The 22,724-nt window shown below is 40.4% G+C and overlaps 1 protein-coding gene across 4 annotated transcripts; it reads left to right on the top strand.

The window, feature by feature from the left end:
• The first annotated feature begins 878 nt into the window (after nucleotides 1–878).
• Nucleotides 879–7,326, top strand: TMEM52 (transmembrane protein 52). Of its 4 annotated transcripts, none has more exons than XM_076356288.1 (4): nucleotides 879–1,380; nucleotides 2,308–2,343; nucleotides 4,358–4,527; nucleotides 5,216–7,326. In XM_076356288.1, exons 2-4 carry the CDS (start codon nucleotides 2,321–2,323, stop codon nucleotides 5,533–5,535), a joined length of 513 nt encoding a protein of 170 aa, XP_076212403.1. In that variant the 5' UTR covers nucleotides 879–1,380; nucleotides 2,308–2,320; the 3' UTR covers nucleotides 5,536–7,326. The 4 variants fall into 4 exon arrangements, with proteins under 4 accessions (XP_076212403.1, XP_076212401.1, XP_076212402.1 ...); XM_076356286.1 differs by having other exon boundaries at nucleotides 2,308–2,352; XM_076356287.1 differs by having other exon boundaries at nucleotides 879–1,478.
• The last annotated feature ends 15,398 nt before the right edge of the window (nucleotides 7,327–22,724 follow it).

The following is a 22,724-nucleotide window of genomic DNA, read 5'->3' as shown; positions in this document are numbered from 1 at the left end:
TATGGTGGATACGGTTGACCTTTGGCACATGTCTTGTTCTTCCCTGGTGATGGTAAGACTTCTATAAGTTCTTACAGAACTTAAGTTCTAACTATAAGTTACAACTCATAGCAAGTCCTAACTACTAAAAGGGTTTGGGGAGCTTGGTAACACTATGGGCTACATACAATCCTATTAAAATAGCTAGACTTCACCCTGAAGAGAATTGCAGGAAAGCTGTCATTTAGAGATGGGCCAAATTGCTATAACGATCAATATAACCACAGCAATGAGACATTTCTCCATGAAATTCCTACAAAAGAGTATCAACACTAGGGGTTTAGGATAATGATGTGCAAGATAACCACAAAACAACATGCAGATATTTTAATTTAATTTCTACATTTGAAATGTTGGACATAGTTAAATTATTTTGGAGCAAACCGATCTTCAGAGAGCAGTCAATACCTTTTCAGTCATGTTTCATATGTTTTAACGAGACCATTTTTAAAAAGGGAAATGATCTGCTTTTCCAAACCTTTGTTTCTTTCTAGTATTTTCCATACCTAGTTTCTCATTCCTTTTTCATGTCTCCTTCAAAATCTGACACTGCATAGACACAGGGTGCGTGTTCAACTGCTAGCATAGGTTATCTTCTCTTAAGAAGAGCATTGAGTAGCAGTCCCAAACCGCTTCAGGGAAATCTCTGAAAGCTGAATTCTCTCCATTCTGCCTCCCTTTGTATCACCTTCCTAACTTCACGGCCACCGGCAGGCTGGGAGAGCGGCTGACGCGAGGGGCACTGCTGGCTCCCAGGCGGGGCCGAGGCGGGGGAGCCCGGCGGCTCGGCTCTGCCCCTCCTCGCCGCCGGGCTGGCCGGGCCCGGCCCTTCGGAGCGGGCGCAGGGGCCAGGCGGGTTAGCGCCGTCCCTCGGCGAGGCTGGCCGTGCGCCACTCCGATGGCGGCTCTGCTTCCCGAGCGGCGGGACGATCGGCGGAGGAGCCGAGCCGAGCCGAGCGCGCCCCTGCCTGCGGGGCGCGCCTCTCCCTCCCTCGCCGCCGGTGGGCAACGGCATCACTCGCTTGGTCACGGCACCCCGCGTGATAATTGACGGTTATTTATTCAGCCGCCTCCGGCGGAGGCGGCCCCAAGCACGGAGCGCAGACCTCGGGCTCCCCGAAGGCTCGGGCGTCCCCTTTCAGAGGCTGGGGCGTCCCCTTTCAGAGGCTCGGGCGCTCTGGGCGCTTGTCCTTGAAGAAACTCCTGCTGTTGCGCTCACCCTGCTTCAAGGTGGACGTCTGGAACTTGCTACAGCAGCTCGGCGGCTGTGGCCCGCACCCGTGGCGGTCACGGAAACTCACGCCGCTGGACTCCGCTAAGCAGATGCATCAGATAGACGAGGTGCTTCCCTTTCGGCCACCTGCTTGTCTGATTCTTTTTTTTTCCCTTTCCTAGGCATCGCTCTGTTCTTCCGAGAATAACTGCAAGAACTCTGATCAGTGAGTAGTCAAAAATGTTCAAATATCTGTTAGCAAACCTGCTCCCATCGTGATCGAGTGACATTATCACACCAGAATGGTGACTTACTGACGGCCATCCGTTACTGCTACTTTTTTTATCTCTAAGGTCATTACCAACTTACAAATTTGACTTGGCTGGCTTTGCTCTGTAGACTAAGGTGAATGATCCTCTCTTTCAAAATGACTCTGAAGTGTCATCTTCTGAAAAGTCAGTTTGCAGATTCTCTTCTGTGGCCAAAAGCATTGTTCTATTACATGAAATCCATTGTGTGCAATTCACTACGTACAATACTGCAGCTGCACTCCTGAAACGTAATAGAAGCAGTTCTCCTTTTTTTGTTCTCTAAGTAGATCTGAAAAACACATTTCTGGTTGTATTGGAGCTATGAAAAAGTAATTTAAAAATAACTGGGGGAAGCAGGCAGTTGTCTTAGGCTGGCATTTTCAGACAGACCTATGGTATTAGGTACCTCATCTCAGTTAACTTTAAATAACTCTTTGATACGTTTCTCGAGAATCCAGCACGTGTAGTTCTCTCTCCTAAGCAACAGTAAAGTACCACTTTGTAAAACCATTTATTGACTCAGAAGCCAATTTTTACAGTGGGATTATTTGCGTGTTCTCAGCTGGAGTAATTTTACAACTATGAAGAACAGTCCTCTGAAACTAAATCTAAAGGGTTTTTGCTCCATACTCTTACCGATTGCTTTCCCTTTTTCACCTCAGAAATTGTGTGAAATTTATTCCCTGTCATACACTGTTTGACTGTAGATATTTAAATCAGTGAATCATCTACCTTCCTTCACAGATGTCCTCAGAACATGTCTAATTGGACAAATCTGTGGTATGTCTGGTAAGTTTATTATTAATCTTACTAACCCAGAATAATTTGAAAGTTATTATGAACAGTAATTGTAGTAAGGTAATGGAAACACTCTTCTCGGACAGGATGGAGGAAAGGGTTTCTCCTCGGTTTTATGGAAGCTACCAGTGGAATATATTACAGATGAGACTGCAGGGGAGATAAGGTGTCAGGCAGAGTACAGCATTCATCTAGTGATATGTCATCTTTCCTTTCTGAGTACACTGCAGTCTAACTGTAGGGCGTGTTTGTTCTTCCTAAATAGACAGCCTGGCTGAACACAGTGGCAGCTACACCGCATGGACTTGTTGGGGCTCGGCACTGCGCTGCCTAATGCAGAGTCCTCAGTTCTTTCCCTTTTATGGGACAAGAGATCGTTAGCTTACAGTGTTGCGTTTTCGTTCTGAACTCAAGCTGATTACAACCATGTTTACTGGCTGTTTGAATGACTGAAAGGGGGAAAATAGTGATAAGTAAAAGGGTAAGCTCTTGTCACAAGTGGATTCGTATTTTGCCTAACACATGCATTATAGGTATCCTAACATTATTTTTATAGTTTGCATTCTGTCAATATGTTAACTTTGATGGTAGCACGCAGAGTGAGCTGGTTACTTTTAGCTGTCATTCAGTCTGGACTAATTTTGGTTGATATTCTTTGCTTTCTTAGAATGTGCTGATACATAGAACCGTTTAAAAATCCATAGTTACATAAAATATTTTAAGAAGGCTTCTGTCATTAGGCAGCGTTGACATCATGAAAGCTAATGAGCTAGTGCTGAGATTTATACTGCTGAGATGCCTTTACCTAGGCGATTTCTGCCTTCATCAGAGGGCAGCAGCATATTAAGGCATGATGATTTCACAGAACACACTAGCATGCAGCTCGTGCAGTGTCAGGAAATACTGATTGGCCAGCGATGAGGTAATACTCCTCGCACTGGGGGAATGTTTCATTGCAAAGTTCCAGCAGGGCAGCATGTTCTTCTCACACATGGTTTTAAGTTGCCTGAAAGCATTTTTCTAAAACAATAATTTGCAAGAAAATGCATGAAATTTGTGGAAGTTTGAGGCCCTCAAATCCAACCTTTGTACTGAGTGTAGTCTTTGTGTGTATCTGACTCTCATACTAACAGAAATATACTCTTGTTAAAACTAAATAAAACAGTTATTAAATAAATGTTTATTTTGGAATCATGATTCTTATGGGCAAGTACTACCTTCGGCTTGGAAAAAAGAATAGAGTGCTACTGAGGCCATTTTTATAATATTTAGGATGGAATAGAATCCTAACGAGAAATTCAGGAGCATGATCTGTCACACAGTAATTCCTGTCAAGGCACTATAAAGGTACTTCAACTTTGTCCTTGGACCTACTTCTTTACAGGACTTTCAAGCATTTCTTGCTACCTCATCTTCTCATGACATGTCTTACTGCTCACCTACCTCATGACAGGAGTGGATTCATTTGAGAAATTGGGGGGCGGCGAGGTAGAGTTTCAACTGAGAGTAGAACCTGTAACACTAGCATGTCGACCTAGGTACACTACGAATTGTTAAACAATAAACTTTGTTAAACAATAGCTAGAGATAGAATTGCGTTTTCAAGACATACTACAAAACATAATTTCTGTGCTTATTTATAAATATAGGTCCTAGATTTGTGAAAGTTTGTACTTGTATTTCCCTCCAAGTACATAACCCACTCTTACTGTTGAAAGTGGAGCCATTCTCACTGCATAAAAGCTGAAAATACAACCAAAGATAATTAACATTATGGCATCTGTGAGCCAGAAGGGATTGTACCGACGGTCAGTAGTACTTCAACTTGTGATTAGGAGTTTGTGGTCCAACTTTCTAGTTCAGGACCCAGCACCCATTCAGAACTAAACCTAGGAAGTTTGGCCTGTCTTCACCCATTTAGAGTGAAATTATGTTGGGCTCTGGAAGAAGTAAAACATAAGCAATGAAATTATGGTATTCTCCCTCCTTCTCTCAGGTTAATCTTGCTGGGTGTATTCCTGCTCCTGCTCTGTGGGATCACAGCAAGCTGCATCAAATTCTGCTGCCGGAAGAAGAGGCCTCCCGTTGAGACCTTCTCTAGGCACCCTTATGATTTGACAGTTATTGCTATTGACGGTGACAGCACTGCCCATAGCACAGTGACCTGTAAGTATCCTCTGGGAGTCAACTATTCAACAGTGCTTTGCTACAGTTCAAGTTTGCTTGAACGTGTTCCTAGAATTCTGTGTCTAGCCCTTGCAATAACGGGGACTTTCTGATGTACTCCCAGAACAACTTTTAGCCCCGTAGGGTGGGCAAGAGAGATAAAGGAAGGTCATCAGGGCAACATAGTGAGTGAGTGCAGAAGACAAGTAGGATTTAACACTATAGAGATTAAAGTAATAGAGGTCCGTGGTGGGTTAACCTCTTACGTGTCATCTCCCACATCTGTTCTTATCGCCATTCCCTTATTTTTTTAACTTTTCTGCCCGCCTCACTGTCCAACTATTCCAGACAAGGTTCTGTCTAATGTGAGGAATTGTTCACAGCTGTTCATGCACGAACCCAACTGAAGCTACCTCTGTTACAACATATGTGTACTATGTCAGGTATTTCACAATAGTTACTGGATGGTGATATGCAGAGACATTTTCTCATCTGACTGCTTTCTTTTGTAGAATGTATAGATTCCATCACGGGTAATTATATACTGATAGCTTTTACTATATAATGCATATGTTCTGACACCACAAAAATGAGACCATAATTTCTTGGAGAAAAGCAGGATTAGCCCTTTATATATCAACGTTCCATGCAAGTGTTTAATTTTTTTTTTTATTCCTTTTCTTCACAGCCTATAGCTCGTTGCAGTACCCTCTAAGTGCCCCTATTAATTCGATATTTGTGGATATGGATAAGAACACTGTGTCCCCTCCAGCTTACAGTCTCTATGCAATGGAGTTGCCACCTTCTTATGATGAAGCTGTCCAAATGGGTAAACAATACATTGAAGTAGCACAGATAAGCCAGAAACTCAATGACATCCCTGGACAGGTGACATCAGGTGGGCTGAGTCCCATCCAGTATTCACCTGATACAATCAACAGAGATCCAGCAACACAGGCAAATTCAGAAAATTCAGAAGATGCAACGCAAGAACAGCCGCAGCTCTGACTCATTTCAGATGGGGAGTAGAGGAAGGGAAGGACTGTAAGAGTTAAAGAAGACATGAAGAGTTTGGTTTTATAAGCAGGTTATGATAGAAAGATGTTTCCTCTCACACCCTTGTAATGATCTGTCGGTTAGAAGAAATGTTTTCTGTGACTGCTGTAATCTCCTGGTAAAGCTTCTTCAAGGATATGAAATGAAGTAAAAGGGCAGCAGTTTAAAAATGCCTGCAGAAGTGGGACATGAATGCTTGTTCATCTGATTAAAAAAAATATATTCCTTGTGTCCAGCATATGGCAATAAAAAAGGCCAGGGGAATTTTGCCGTCTTGGGAACACACATGAAGAGTCAGAACAGTACAAACGGAAGCTTCCCAAACTGGAGTTGAAAGGGGAATCCTAGCAAGTCACACTGAATAGCCTCTGTAGTTTCTCTTCTGTTGAGAACGTTAACTGTCCAGCAAATTGCTGGAGCGCAAACTGCTACATAATGGCACATGTTCCTTAAACTGCAGGAAGATGGCAAACAAGGAGAGGAAAGTGTGTGGAGGGGAATGCATTATGTTATGTTTCACAACTAGAGACGAGGAATGAGCGAGATAAGAAAAGATACTTTTTTTGTTGTTGTTGTTGGTCATGAGACCTGAAGGGATTGTTTTTGAGTTTTTTTAAATCTTTAAACTTCTATTTTCAAGATGAGCTGGCTTGTGGGTGGGATCCTTTTGCTACTAATTTTTGCCAGTTAAAGTACATATTAGTCTCAAAGAGACACTTGCATACATGGTTAAGTATTACTAATGTGTTTCAAATATTCATCAAATATTTCAAAGATGTCTTTATACTTTGTTATCTGGTCAGGCGTCAGGGACTCAGTCAGTACAGAAAAGAAAAAAATCAAAGATTCCTGGCAGCTTTTGCCAGTTTAGTACGTAGATGAGCTCAGTAATGTGCAGGATAAAACAAAGCATGCTCTAGCTATGCCATCTAGAATAAATTATAAATACAAAATAACATAGTACAGGCTGGACAATAGTCCAAAGAAATTACTGCTATGCATCATTTTAAAACTGGGAGCTTGGAGTTGATTACAGCTGTCTCAGCCCAAACAAAAATATGGGCTATGAGAGGCCTTTTTTTAAATGACAGCTCTTTCCCTTTCTTGCCCCTCCCATATTCCAAATAGTATGAATTTTGTCCACTCCTGAGTAGTGATTTTCTTTGAATCCACTTTAGCGAGGTGCTAATTTGGCTACCTTTAAGAACAGGAGCAATCTACAGGATTGTTCATTGCTATGGGATTATCTACGGGATAAGAGCAGGAATGAAAGCATGAGCACTAGGTGCTGTTAACGAATGTAACATAAAGTGTGGAGTGCTAGGTCAGAGTTAATGTTGACTGACCTTCTACTAACAAGAATATGACTGATGGTCTTCATTTTCACTGAAGTTGCTTTGGTAGCTGTGAAAAGGGGCTACCTTCTGCAAATATTTATTTGTCTGTCATTAATAAGCAGTAGAAGTGGTGGGCACAAAATCTTGCACAGCTTTTAGAAGACTCTTCTCTGACAGCCATTACTGCAAGAACTATCCTGGAAATGAGCACAAATTATTTAAAAATTAAGATCTCTCTGCCAGCCAACATGACTGAGACTAGAATCTCTGCTACACGTTCATGGTGTGTGAGCTGTTCATGAGTCCGGCTCCGTAGAGTAGTGTTGGTTCTATATTTAACTTGCACATAGCTTACTATGAGGGTTGCAGGGAAAGATTGGTTTAATAAATCTGCTTCTCTTCTGTCTCTTAGCTGTCCTTCTTAATTATACTTCTCCTGTTTTATTCTCTCCTCTGCCTTCTTCTTCTGTGTCAAGATGGAGACTAGGCATAACCCAGCGTAGCTATTTGGATGTCTCTAGCTGGAAGAGCAATATATGCTCAGTCCTGGGTGTCTCCAAGTCACAAATACAGCAGATGTATTTTTATTTATTGAACTTTTCCATCAGGATAGTACTCAGAAGCAAATCCTATGCCTTTCCAAAGAAGAAATCTCTGTCAGAGGGAAATGGCTGACAGCTCACTCACTAATAGAAACAGGAATATAAAACCAGGCAAATTAAAAAATAGTGACTGACACAAGAGGGCAGTCCTTCCCTTTTTAGTGTATTGCATTATATCACCACTGGGAACAGCTTTGTAATAGACGAGCTTGTGGTGTTGCAAAAAGAGGCGAGGGCGCTTCTAAGGCTCAGTTTTGCTCAGTTATTCAGAGATTATCCTGCAGTGCAACGACTGAGCTTGCTTGAGGATGGCAGGGGAATAATCACAACAGTTTGACTTCCCTTCCCTTCCCTTCATGCTTTTGCTTGCACAACGCTTCTGTCTTGTGAGTTGTCAGCAGTACCTGACAGACGATATACCAAACTGCAAGATCTGTTTCCATTTGGTTATGGGGGATGATAGTTCTAACTGCAAGACCCCAATCAAAACCCTAAATGCCCATGGAGTGCTTACAAATCAGATCTGATTCCGTTACCACCTGGATTAATAGAAAAGCCTGTCTCACTCTGGAGCACCTCTTTTGCCAATCTAGCCTAGTTAGAATTGCCCTGCAGTAACCTGTTGCTTAATTGCATACTTCCACAAGTCATTATCCAGACTAAAAGAAAACAACTGGACTTGCCTCTTCTTATGAAAGTACAGAGGAGGCAAAGAGGGAGTAACACTGCAGGAACTAAGTTTCAGTGTGTGTATGTAGGAAGCAAGTGTTGTTTGACACAGCATAGAGAATAAAGCACTTAGTTATTTCCCTGACTTCCTAGGAAGAAGGGCATAATTCGGTGTTTTCTTTCTAACACCTACAGAAAAGTCTTGTGTTTTGCCCAAGCTCTTGCCTTGTAACATGGTTTATTAATTCAAACATAAACTATTTGTTAATATAAACTACTGACGTAATCAGCCTGTGGGAGCACAGAATTTTCTTTGCACATCAAAAGCAGCTCAGTTTGCTCCTCACAATGTTTTCAATAGTGATGTCTCTCAGCCCTTTATCAAAATCATCTGACTCCTCACACAAAGCTGATAATCAAAGCTGTCCCTGGCCCTCTGTCTTTGAGGAGGCAGATTACCCCCACAACTGTTCATTATTTACATCTCCACTTAACAGGTTTCTTCAGCTCAATAGCATTGCAGAAGTTATATCCCTCCAGACAGAAAGATCATGACTAGGGGATTTACAAATTCCATTTAAATTCCTGCAGCAAACAAAGAGCTCTCTTCCCATCTTGAGAACAGTTTGTATTTGTGTAGAAAGTCCAGTTCATCAATTAGAATCACTGTCGCATGTGGGAAAACAGTGAGAGAAAAACGACACCGTAATGAACTAATGTCAGAAAAAAGAATTAAAAGGGTGGTCTCCTGAATTCTGGTCTACACAAGCAACAGCTTGAAAATGTTGCTCCCATATGCCTTACATAATGCTAAATAGCAGGAAGTAGAATGGAAAAGAGTGTCTGCTGATCATCTGGGTCTTTTCTGTTTAACTGGGCAAGTCAGAGAGAGATAGACTTTCTTGTCGTTAATGTCTATAAAAATAGGCTTAGTAGCCAGCTTCCACTCAACGTGCATTTTTGCAATATGACTAGGAAGAGGACACTATGAGTTCCTAACCCTACTGCATGGTAAGTTAAAATGATCTTCTTTGTTTTAACTGATGTTTTAAAACTCACCAACCAAATCCAAAAGTATGGAATGGTGATTAATGCTCTATCTTAATTTCTACTGCTGTTTTCCATAAAAGTTTCTTTTTTGACTTTTGCTTTGTGTGCTGAAAAGCTGTTTACCTCTCGGTGTGGGATCTGACTTTATAATGGTAGAAAATTTGTTGATGCTCTTAATGAGGCTCAAACAGCAAGTGGGACACTTGCAAAAGCTCTCAACCTAGATAGGCATGGTGTTCCTTTGTATTTATTCTACTGAGCATGTAAAGTGGAAAGGAGGGATAGGACTATTCTTAAACTTTACTTGTTCTTACTGGGTATGATGACTGGGTCCCTGGTTTTGTCAGTGAAAGTACTTGGAATGTAAATGATTAGTTTGCCTTTAGATTTGGATTCTGCACTGTTAAAGTCAGAGGAAACAAAATGAGATGCTGCTGCAGAAAAAGAGCCTGGTTTACATTCACTTCTATTGCTCTTAGCCACATATACCTTCCCTCTTGTATTTCCAAACAAGTATGACATGTCTCAATTTCTGGTCAGAAATCTTGTACAGTGTTGTCGCAGGCTCTTTAGGAGCCATCAGATAGCATCCAGAGGTGGGTGTATATCAGTGAGAAATGAAGTGATCTCTATGGATGTGTTTCTTATAACCGGTTTGTAAAGTACTCTGAAGTTTCAAAACAAGACACTGTAACTGATACTATTTATTAGTGCTATGGTCATCTAAACTGTGAATGTCTAAACCAGAAGCCTTTCATCAGGAATGTGCTATCCCTGGTGGTACTATATATAATAGCCTCTCTGGAAGATCCAGGATCAGCATATTTCCACTCATAAAGAATTAATCTATACATTCCCCCCCCCCCCTTCAAAAATGCTTTAATAATTAAACAGGTTTTAAAAAGAAGTTTTCCAGAACAGAGAATTGAACTTAAATGGACAGATTAAAAAAATTCAATTACTTTCTAATAAGGTAGACATTCAAGCATGTCTAAATAATTTTAAATAAATGTCTAAATAATTTTAAATTAAGCTATTAACCAAACAGGACTTCAGTCATTGTTAGATCTGCTCAGGGTTACTCTGAAATCATTTGTCTTTGACAGGTGTGTATCACAACACATTTTTTCATACAAATCTCATGCCATTTGTGTAAAAGAGATAATATTACAGGCACATAAAGAACCTGCAGGTGTTACAGTGTGGTACAGCAAAGAAAGGCAATATTCTTGCCATGTTCTCAGTATCTTTGAAGACTGCTCAGATAGATCTATTGCTAAGTGCTGGCCCCAAATGGAAAATGAACTCTCCCTTTCATATTGCAGAAGAGGGCTAGGCGGTTAGTCATCTAGGGACAGGGTTTCTTGAACACCTTTATGGCTTCAAGAGCTTGAGACTAAGAGCCCTATTTTTGGAAGACTTGCTTCTGACTATCTGCTTGAGACGAGCTCACAGCCAAGCTCTGTGTCTAACATGTCCAAAGGATGCATCTTCCTAAACCACGTATTTTAGAAGATAAGTATTATAAAAGATACACTTGCTAGGAATTTCAGAAAATAAGATTAACAGAAAACGTGATGGATGTTTCCTTTCCTTTAACCTTTTGAGTAATAAGAAATAATCCATTGATGATACTGATTGTTCCCTGGTACTCGGCTGGCATAAAAAAATACTTTTACCACTTGCAGGGGTAAGAAAAGGCCTATTGCAACAACATACCAAAGATTAGTCTGGTCTATGCTGAAGAAATCTACAAACTCTTCTCAGGATTGCTGAGAAGTGAGCTCCAATGGTCCTAGCAGTATTGGAAGCCATAATCTAGACAGGTTGCTGATGACCACCGTTAACTTGGTGATTTTCAATTGCAGCATCTTTCTTACCTAGAGCTATATTGACAGCATATTGATGCAAGTGCTCATGTTTTACTATTGGCTTAATCAAGTTGCTCTCAGCTGTTGTAGGAAGGCATTGGAAAGTGTAAACTCTTGTCAACATTGCTATTGAAGCGATTCCCCTTTATAATGCTGAAGGCTTCTACTCTCTGGCTAAGGAAACTTGCTTGCAGCTGCCTATGCATGTGCTATTGAGATGTGTTCTGTTTAGAAGTCTGTTAGGTGACCTCCATCAAGTCACTTCCTCTCATGTCTGTTTCTTTTCTCAGCCTGTCGGTCTGGTGTTTAAGACACATGTTCTCTGGTGCAGGAAATTCTCCCACAGTGCCTACCATAGTGGGAATCTGGTCATACAGGGATCCTCTCCATATTCAAATAATACCAACAGTTGGGGAGAGGGGAAAAAAAACCTGAAACCCACAAACAACCCCCTCCCCCCAAAAAACCCCACCCTTTGAATTTCTTGAGCAGTGGAAGTAACGGAGTCTAGTTTTCTAGAGTTCTAAATCTTATGACAAAGTTCCCTAACACTTAAGAATACGTAACCTTCAGTAGAAGCTTTCCTTAGAGTTAGGACATGCATAAGATCTTGTGTGCATTCTCCAGTGCCTAATAAGGGGGAGCTCATGCTGGCGTCTCTCTTGCAGTGGGGGTATTAAAAGATCCCTCTTCTCTACCTGGCTCTTGTTTTCCTGAAACATTTAGAAGCTTCATGTCTCTGAAACCTCCAGTTCTCTATCACCTTGCTTGAAATTGGTCAGTGAATTCAGAAACTATTAGCTGGGTGTGGAGAGTGGAAGGAGGGGAGACAGGACACAGATTTGACAGTGTGATTACAAAGCCTCACTTCCGTAAGAAACTAGATTTAAAAAGAACATAAAGTGGGAGGCTTGGTCCCACAGCAGGTTATATGCTCAGCTGGATGGAGGATCTAAGAATTCTGATTTGTCAGTCTAGTGTTTTTCACCATCACTAGATCCACTCAAGTCTGATTATATCCACACAACCTTTGTGACATCTCTAAGGGAAAAGCCCCTCTCTGTAATTACCCAAAGTGCATTTCTAATTGTGATTTGAATTTGGTGCTCATCTGGCACTGTTCAGCATGCAATTTTTCTTCTCTTACTTGTTCAAAATGATTATTTTGCCAGTTATTTTCTGTTGTTACTTGCTGGCTGTGTGAAAGAGCCTATGATGGGGATATGTACTGCTAGAGAAGTTGGTGCTTATATCACTGTCAGCAGCTTGCAGTCCTGTCTCTCTCCTCTCACACATACATGCACTCATCATGAGCACTTGTGCTCAGAAAGAAAATGCAGACTTGGAAGTAAATTGCCTCAATAATTCATAGGCTTTATAGCCCAGAACAAATTATACTTTGGCTCTGTCATGAAATTCAGGTTGCAAATCCCTTTATAGCCAAGCTCGTTAACAATATAAGTAAAGTGGTACCTCTATAATGGCTTTTATAATCAATGCATTATAATCTTTGGAGAGCATTAAGTGGTAAACCTGCAGCATCCAGAGTGAAGCATCAGTAGGGTCTGGATACAGTAAGAGTCGAGAAAACACATTTCTTGTTCTGCCTTGCAGTTGCCTTTGTCTGCCTTGCTGCCCCCAACTAGCTTAGAAGAAGGTTTGGTTTGTTTGTTTTCTAACTGCATTTCAGCTTTATCAAATGCAGTTTTTGAGGGAAAAGAATCACTGCTGTTGCCAGTACTGATGAGTGGGACACTTAGACACGTGCAAAACCTGCTCACTTATAGAAGAAAATAACTCTCACAAAATCACTTTCCAGATTCTTGCTCTAAGCTGTCTCCTGGCTCTGATTCTAATTATCTTTACCTGTTGGAACTATTTTTGCTTAGGAAGACATTTACTAATTTTGCTGAAAATAGCAGAGGTTCCTTCCTTTAACCACAACTAAAATTCAAACTGTGAGAGAAACCTTTGAATCATATGATTCTATATTCAGAGCAGACTATGAAAACAAAGTATCATAGGGGAATTGTGCTCTATAAAAATGGAGAAGACAATAAATGTTTTATGAAATATTACATCCTAAGGTTAAATCCAATGCACAAAAAAAGCTTAGGTGCAAAACCACATCTCTGGGAAAACACTATGTTCTGGTCAGTCAAAATTTAGAATATAAAATGCCAGAGCTCTTTTTATCTTACTGAGGAAAAAAGGGGGCTGTAGAAAAGAACGCACACTTTCAAAGATAGTCACATCTTTTTAGAATAACAAAGCTCACTTTGGGCACTTGGAGAAAGGAGAAAATAAATTTCTATTTCAAATCTAGAAATGCCTGAATCTGCATTAAAATGCTTAACTTTTACTCACTTTTTTACCCTGCTTTCCCAAGTAGCTCAAAAAGGAAACAAAAAATAAGAGCCTGATGTTGAGCTCTGTGTGCATTGTTTTTACTCTTTCCACGCTAAGAGTTTATGGCATAAGCCACTTCCTTCCCACAAGTAAGGAAGTATAGTCCGAGGTCGAAGTATTGACCTGGAAAACCCAGCTCAGCTATTTGTTCTGCCACAGATTTCCCATATGACACTGGGAATGTCACTTAGTCTCTGCTGACCGCTGTTCCTGGTCTGTAAAACAGGGACTATAGCACTATCTTATCTTGCAAAGAATTTTGAGGATGAATACACTGAGCATGGGCTGCACTGTCATAATGAACTACAGATACACAGAGCATGATGAACTTTGTGTGGGACATGAAGCTCAGGAAAAAAACCTCCCTGCTCCTTCCCCCTCTTAAGGGGGGGAATCTAGAGAAGAAACTCAGGCAAAACAAACAGTGTGAGATTTAGAAATAGCCTCTGGACTTCAGGTGCCTAATCCAGTCATCATTACAACATTCCTAACTAGAGGAAGAAGCAGAGAGGAGAGAAATTTAAAAGACAAGCCCAGGATCAGTGCAAGATGCTTGATGGTAGGAGCCTTGTGACAGAAGCTTATCTTGCAAGATCGCTGACCTGTTAGGGATCAAATATCCTGAAAGACACCACCTCAGATGTAAACATGAAAAAGAACGTTACTTCTTTGTCAGTTTGTACAAGCACTTAATTTTTATAACTTTGATTTCTCTCTTGCTGAAACTCAGCCTTTGTTCTGTAATCTGTAATCTTTTGGTCTAGTTCAGAAGTCTCTGTAGTCTGCTTTCCATCCTCCCCACACTTCTCAGATCAGACTAGGCAAGAAGCTTTGCTCAGCTCCATGGGGCAAGAAATGCTCTTCTTTTTTACCACTGAACAGCACTTGCCAAGTGGCTGCATCTCCTGTCAAAAGGCAGTTGTCAGAGACACCACTGTTCTGTGAAGAAGGTAGAAGGAAGCTGTTCTGCACTGCACATAAGGTCACTTCAGCTCTTTTTAAAGGCAATATAATTGTGATTATTTTTATGGCCTTCTGGCTAGCTAGCTAAATACACCATATGTATTTGTAGGCTTGCCCCTCCACTTCTGTTATTCCGGCTAAACTGCCTTCTTCCACAAGATGGCATAAGCGAGCCTAAGTGGCCTATGTGAATGTCGTTTTTTCAGACACAGTGCTGGAAGGCAACACATAAACAGTGAACTAAATTTTGTGGGAAGATTATTTGGAGGACAAAACGTTATACCCTTTTATTCCTTACTTTAAAATTGCAGCTATAGGGTAGATTTCATCTTGCTAAAAGGTCCCCCACACCTGCTGTAAAATACTGAAATTCAACTGACTTGGGCCATGTGGGAAGTGAAAAAGCGTATGTTCCATTACTTTCACGGTAATATTCAAGAAAAATTCAGTGATAATGGGAAGGGCTATCTTTCAATCAAGAAACATCCTGGTATGACAGAATCCAGCTCTACCACAGATACCCTGGGCACATACCACTTTCAATGTCTTTACCTTTATTTTCCGTTGGCAAACAATTATAGAATCACAGATGTTGGAAGGTACCTTTGGACATCATCTATTCCAACCCTCCTGCTCACTAGGGGGTCAACTAGAGCAGCTTGCTCAGGGCCCTGTCCACTCTGGCTTTGAATTCTCTAAGGATGGAGATGCCACTGCGTCTCTGGGCAACCTGTTCTAGTGTCTGACCACCCTTACAGTAAAAGTAGGTTTTTTGAATGTTTGCGTGGAATTTCCTGTATTTCAGGTTGTTCCCACTGCTTCTCACCCTGTCAGTTGGTGCCCATTGAAAAAAGTCTGTCTCTGTCTTCTTTACGCCTTCCCATCAGGTATTTATACACATTGATAAGATCCTTCCTGAACCACCTCTTCTTGAGGCTAAAGAATCCCAGCTTGCTCGTCCTCTCATCATATGTCGGATGCTTCAATCCCTTAATCATCAAAATATTTAATCTCATCTTTTGTCCAACTTGTCTAAATCGTTCAGGAATTTCACCTGAATTTAAGTGTGATATTTAGTATGTCTCTACTGAATGTCAGCCTAGAATAAACAGTTGCATAAAGCAGACCATGGGAAATATCACGTGAGCAAGATACCTAATCACTCTGTTTACCTCCTCATACTGTGCTGGCAGGCTGCAGGCTTTGCTGATGCTACCTATGCAATGTTTTTTTATTGCACTACTTAGACTGACATTGCATCATCTCATACAGTGAGAGTTCAACACAAGCTTGTGATTACAGTGGTCAACTCAGTATGCTGCTGATTTGTGTCCCAATGGTAAGAAAATTGGCAAGACTAAATCAGACAAAGAGCAGAGGAGAGAGGAGATGCATCTACATGAACTGTTTAATCAGAAATGGATAAGCTGCTTGAAAGCAGGAAAAATAAATGCTATCTTCCTACTGGTTTGCATGGTGCTTTTGGGTGGAAGATGCTATACAAATACCCCTCCTGTGGGAGATCATGCATTAGAAGTACAGGAAATTGCCTGAATTAAAAAAAGAACATGAGGAATAATGCTCTTCCAGGCCAGAAAAGGAAGAGAGATTTCCTTTCCTTTCTCTAGTTTATCTCATTGTCACCAACAAGAAAACCATATTTCATCAGAGCATGCCCTTGCTCCCACAGGTTTCAATGAAATGATCGGTTATTGACAAAAATATTTGCCCTTGCTTTCTTAGGTGAATTGTAGCTAGTGATACTGTAAACCCACTGCTCAGTGCTATGCTGTAATAATAATAAAGAAAAAATCGAAGTTTCTGATTCCTACCTCTTTATTTCATAACTTATCCCACTACTGTAGGTACAACACTTATACACCAAAATCTCTAAGATTTAATCGATGTGCAAGATGCTAGGTAGCATGTTAACATAATTAAACAGAAAAAAAAAATCAGGATAACTTGAGCATCTGTGGGATTAGTTTGGTGACTTCTTCATCCATTTATAATTATAAAACATAAAACTGCAAGTGTGTACGTGTGTCTGATCAGTTGATAGTTCTATTACAAACAGCCCTTCTTACTTCTCACCTCCCTTGTTTGTCTGCTTAGACCTAGTCCTTTAAGATGGCCATTTGGTGCCTGTTTCTTCTGTATCTCGCTGTGCAGTCATTTTGCCCATGTACCTGTTATTAATCCAGATGCCCCAACTGGCTACTTCATAAGTCTGAAACAACATTCAGAGAAATGAAACTAAAAAAAGAGGGAGTTTCTTATTAGTCTGGAGATGGGGTGGGGGATGGAAGAAGCAACTGCTATGTCCAAAAATTAGTCATATTGTTCTTTATGAATTCGCAGAAACACATGAATCCCTAATCACAGGTGTGGATGCAGAAGGGTCAGTCTTCAAATCCTGGATGTCTGCAGTTCTAGTGATTTATATGTTAAGCTGTTGCTACATTGTCTTGAATTCAGGGAAGGCTCCAGTATAAAATCTCTGGCATAGGAAGTTCAGCTTCCTCTCCAGATTTCCTTCCTCCACCTCCTTATATGCAGAATAGCAGGGAACATATTTAAGCCTTGCCTGTGCTGAGTGAAAACTTTTATGACTGTAGAGCAGTTTGCATTTATACCCAACACCTTCAGCTGAAGTGTTCAAGACAGGCAGCACAGAAGACCGTGGTTCTTAATGACAAGACTTAATCCCAAAAATATCCTGAACTGTTGAGTTGTATTTTGTAACCGCACACAAAGCTGCGCCTAGTCCCTAAAGCAAATATGATCAAAATGGGTGATAAAGGTGGCTTTTATTGACATTAAATTCCACTTCCACAGTGAATTAAGCAAAACTCTTACTGATGACAATGAGGAATTTAGCCATAATGTAAATTTGCCACAGCTGCACAGTAAGTAAAACTATGGAAAACCAGGCCTGGATCAAGTCAATGCCTAAGCTATCACTACTTTTAATAGGCTAATTTCACTTCCTAGATTTTCATCTGGGCTTCAGTGTCCTTTAAAAACAACTTGCTAGACTCCAGGCTGAGGGCCAAGTCCAGTTGTCTAGTTTGACCCTCAGCTGAAATAGGTAGAAAAAAATGCAAACTACATTATAACAAAGCTCTGGAAGTGCATGTTAAGTATGCTAGGAAAATGACAATGTTTAAAGTGTGACACAATGCTGAAGACCTCTGAGCTAGGTCTGTAGAAACTGGCATATATGTATACATGCAAAGATCCTTGCTAGGATCACAGAAGCAATATAGCCATGGTAGTGAAGCACTGTACACCAGGGCTAAATTGAAATATGGCAATACACTGATGTAGCTTACGATGCTTTCAGTTCTGGAGTTTGCCTGTTGAGCTATCTCTAGGATGTGTGGCTATGCTACTAGTTCTTCAGTGTACTGTGTGTATATATTCCCTACAAGAATGTTCTCTTGGTATAACAAAACCAGCATGCTGTATTTGCAGAGCATGTATGACTAAGCTCTACCAAGCATAGTTTATTCCATTACCGACCTGTCTCCAGAACAGAACATGCTATATTGGGGAAAAGAACAGTAGCAGCACCTGCTTTAGTACCTTTCACCAGCATAGCTAGATTAGACATCCGTACAGCTGCAATATGAACAGGGGGAGAGAGGCCCAAACAGCTAATGGCTCATCGTGTGATCCAGAATGCAGACTATTCTGAGTAGTTATACTAGGAGGAAGACAAGCAGAGACCTATAGCTCCTCTAGCTGCGCTATGCCGCTGCCGCCTCCCCCCCCCCCCCCCCCAACTGAATCTTTCTGTTCCCAAGATCTCCCCTCACTTCTCTGACTGCCATACATATGCTGGCAGAAGTAAGTACACAGATCTGGTTTTAGCTGTAGCACAGGTTGAGCAAGTGCAGTATGGAAAACAAACTAATGCAGTCCATACAAATAGAGCAGAACACTGCCCTTGAATCATATTTGACAGCTTTCTTATGAGACACGTGTTACTAACATGCAGCCTACCACAAGGCTGGCAGAAAGTCAAAATCTGAAAGCATAAAAAGGGGAGTCACCTCAGTGCCAAATGCAATTGCTTGCTTTGGGAAGCAGTGAGTATTTAAAATCCATACCATGTCACCTGCTTATCCATACAAGAAAAAAGAATACAAAAAGAATCATTGAGTTTCAGTCACAGACACTCAAAGTAACAGAGATTAATAAATAATAAAGAGCAGTACCGTCAATAACAAATGCCAAAGGGTAATGCTGTATCTAGACGCATATCTGCTGACTAGTGCATATTAGTAAACCACATAGTGCTTTTAGCTTCGACTCCAACGTTAATTTTGGCAGTGGAAAGAGGTTTTATCAGAAGTACCCAAAATGTCATTCATCTTTATTAGTATTACATTTGTTATGAGGAATTAAACACCAATATAGAGCTATGGGGAGCTGCAAAAATTGAAATTGACTAATCTGATCATAAAAATAAATGAAACTCAAAACAGAAACTCACATTTTAAATGGTGAGAAGTACATTCGCTTCTTACATTTCTAATACTATAAGGTGTTACTGATAGGAATTGTTTTTCAAGGTTTGTTTTTTTTTTTCTCTAAGGTGTTCTTTTTAAATCACTTGCAAGCTAAATTATCTGTAGGTACATTATCACTGTAGCCCATAATCCATAGGACTAAAAAAGAAATAAAATAAAAGGTAGAAACATGGAGAAATGAAACCATTTGATTACTTTTTTGAAATATTTAATTCAAAGGAAACAAAACTGTTCTTTAAAGTACTATACAGTAATCTAAGCTGTTCAAAATACTGCAGTAAGTTCACTTATTTGAAATTGTCACCATATTTTTTTCTATTTTTAAGTGCTGAATAGCCTATTGATATGTCAGTCTTTCATAATGCTGAATCTTTTCTAGGATGTTCTAAAGCTTTCAGGAGTCACTGAAGTTAGTGGGGAATTTTACTTACTTGCAGGCTAGGATCCATAACCTCGAAATAGGATGCATCAACAATTCTCTAGAGTGTTCTGCTGGTGTTATATTACCAATGCAAATCCCTACTGGCACCAGTGTGGCAGAAGTCACAAAAGATACAATGGTCTTTATGTTTTATTGGATTAGCATAATACATATCAGTAATACAAGCCAGGATGCCGTATATCAGAAATAGTGTGGCCAGCAGGAGTAGGGAAGTGATCGTCCTCCTGTACTCAGCACTGGTGAGGCTGCACCTCGAATACCTTTTCAGTTTTGGGCCCCTCACTACAAGACACTGAGGTACTGGAGCGTGTCCAGAGAAGGGCAACGAAGCTGGTGAAGGGTCTGGAGAACAAGTCTGATGTGGAGCGGCTGAGGGAACTGGGGTTGTTTAGCCTGGAGAAGAGGAGGCTGAGGGGAGACCTCATCGCTCTCTACAACTACCTGAAAGGAGGTTGCCGCGAGGTGGGGGTCGGTCTCTTCTCCCAAGTAACAAGTGATAGGATGAGAGGAGACGGCCTCAAGTTGTGCCAGGGGAGGTTTAGATTGGATATTGGGAAACATTTCTTCACCGAAAGGGTTGTCGAGCATTGGACCAGGCTGCCCAGGGAAGTGGTTGAGTCACCATCCCTGGAGGTATTGAAAAGATGCATAGATGTGGTGCTTAGGGACATGGTGTAGTGATGGACTTGACAGTGCTGGGTTAACGGTTGGACTCGATGATCTTAAAGGTCTTTTCCAACCTAAATGATTCTATGATTCTAGACAGCATAACTCAGCCTAAACACACACAGGCAATATTATAGCTCTGTTGCTGAGCTTTTGTAGGTAAGAAATTTGTCAGCACGTTGCTCACAGTATAATATAAAGCCTGATTTCCAGCTGTTACAGTTCTCAAGTAAAAATGTCTTTAATCAAGCATCAAAACTCAACACACAATAATCACCTACGAATAGAATTTATTATCAGTTCTGAAACTAGTTTGTTCAGTTAATTGAAAGTTAAAGATTTTTGGAGAACACTGTTTCTTTATAGGTTTTCCTGCTAGTTTTGTGTTTGTTCATGGAGACCTGTTACCATTGGGGAAAGTGGGTGGTTTATGTTGCTTTGACTATCTATTTTTTGAATGTATTCCTTGACCCTTTAGAACTTCTTAGTCCAAATCTGTTTGTGTTTCAAGGTTTATCAAAATATTTCCCATCAAAATTATTTCTTTAATAAATATTTTGGCTTGACTAAGCAAAAATATACACGTAGAGGGGCTTATTTTTTTTCCATTACGTGTAATTGTCTTTGTATAAAAACTCAGTTTTGCTTGCTGTTTATTTACTAAAACGTTAATTCTTCCCAAGAGAGAAACTTTATACTGGCTCAAACACACACAGATATTTCCACATGCAAATCTTGCAAAATACAGGAGAAGGACTATAACTTTTCTCATCCCATATCCCTGCCAATGAATTTTGAATCCTATTTCCAGAGCTGAGAAACAGAATTCAGTAACAGCAGCAACAATAGTTAAAACTTCTTCATCTCTTCCAATCCAAGAATCTCAAAGTACTTTGAAAGTGTTACTGGATTAAGTTTTGTAATACCATTGTGCGCTACTATATCTATTCCCCATTGGTGCATATAAAGCAAAGAAGCTAAATAATTCATTCAAAATCAGCCTCCGCAGCTAAACCAAGAATAAAACTCAAAAGATTAGAGTTCCACTCTGGAATTTCAAGCCCATTTTCTTGAAGCAGCCATAACCCTTTTCTTTTGTGCTATATGGGGGAACTATCAATAAGACTGTTCTGCAGGCAGGATAAACTGTAAATGGATTTTTCTTTAAACAAGATAACCGACTAAGATAGCAAACCATGTATTGACACCCCCGGAGGGAGCTGAAGAGTTATAAAGATAGTGGAAGCATGGATAAGAAGAAAACTGAAGTTAGATTTCCTTTAAAGTAAATTACAACATTCATAAACAATTGTTAGCACCAAGGAGATGCTAAGATATGGTATTTGAAATGCACAGTATGGAAAGCTCTATATTGTATATAAAAACAATACAGCCCACATCTTATTTCCAGTGTTGTCAGTTGGAGTTATTTCCCTAAGAAATATAAGCCAGTACCTAAAAAACAAAAGTACATTTTATGGATTTCAACACAGAATTTTGTATCAAGCCAATTTGTGGATATCAGGGAAAAGATGGAATGGAATGAAATAAGAAAGTTATGTTACCGCTTCATAAATTTTTAAGATAAATTTATGAGAAACTATGCGTGTTCCTTTTTATGAGTGACTGAAGTTGCCCAGCTCATGGGAAGTAAGGCTGGAGTGTATGCTCACCTTTCTGTTCATGACTGTATTTTCTCTTGTATGTGTTGTTTTTGTTTTTTTTTTTTTATAACCAGCTTAAGCATTCAAGCATGCACAGTGAAATTCTGGCTGTTGAGACAGGGGTAAAACTCCTGCATATCATGTGTTCATGTAACTTAAAATCTCCTCTGAACTCTTGGAATAGTATTAGGTGGCCTCTGAAAATCAGACTCTACTAACTAGGCAACTGTCTCTGTCAGTTCCCTTGAGTATTGGCTTGAGAGATGTTTTACTTCATGTATGTTTTGTTTTGTTGCTTGGAAACCTGAATTTTATAAGCACATTTTTTTTCTAACAGGTGCTCACAAGAAAGGGTTTTGCGGAATCAGGATCTTTGCTGACAAGTGGTTTGAGATTTGGGATGTTTACTGTAACAGAATCCCAGAGGTAACACGAAAGCTCTCTTTGTAAATTAGAAGACTCACCCCACCCTCTTGTTCAAAGGATGTGAATTTTTAGAGATACAAGAAGTGTAGACCTTTGCTTGTAAGTTCTTTCATTCTTAGCAGCAACTGAACAGCAAGGTAGATAGGGGTCTTGAATGATCACACTTTGATTCCATTAGCTTGTCTTTTTGCAATTCAATTCTGTAAAGAAAATTCCTCCCTTCTGCTCTTCCCATGATCTTCATGAATTTCTCATACTAATTCCTTCTGCTCCGGTGAGTAAGGAAACGCAATATGCAGGTCTTTCTCAGAATCACTTTAGCCTGCTCAGGTTGTGGTTTAATGTACCATTAGAACAGGTTTGTCATGCAGCACTTTCCTGTTCAAGACCAGCACAGCAAGGAGTACACATAACTAGACCCACACACCATGGGACCTGATGACTGGTGATTCTTACTGCTTCTCTCACAACTTCATGCCCAGCTGTGTCACTTAACCATTTAGT

This window comes from Aptenodytes patagonicus, chromosome 19 (assembly GCF_965638725.1).
Source record: "Aptenodytes patagonicus chromosome 19, bAptPat1.pri.cur, whole genome shotgun sequence".
Classification (NCBI taxonomy): Eukaryota; Metazoa; Chordata; class Aves; order Sphenisciformes; family Spheniscidae; genus Aptenodytes; species Aptenodytes patagonicus.
This window is presented reverse-complemented; position numbering and strand designations above follow the sequence as displayed.

Coding starts and splice junctions, on each gene's coding strand:
- TMEM52 (XM_076356286.1), top strand. CDS start 2,321: ATGTCTAATTGGACAAATCTGTGGTATGTCTG. Junction 2,353..4,357: donor ACAAATCTGTGGTATGTCTG/GTAAGTTTATTA, acceptor TCCTTCTCTCAG/GTTAATCTTGCTGGGTGTAT. Junction 4,528..5,215: donor TGCCCATAGCACAGTGACCT/GTAAGTATCCTC, acceptor TTTTCTTCACAG/CCTATAGCTCGTTGCAGTAC.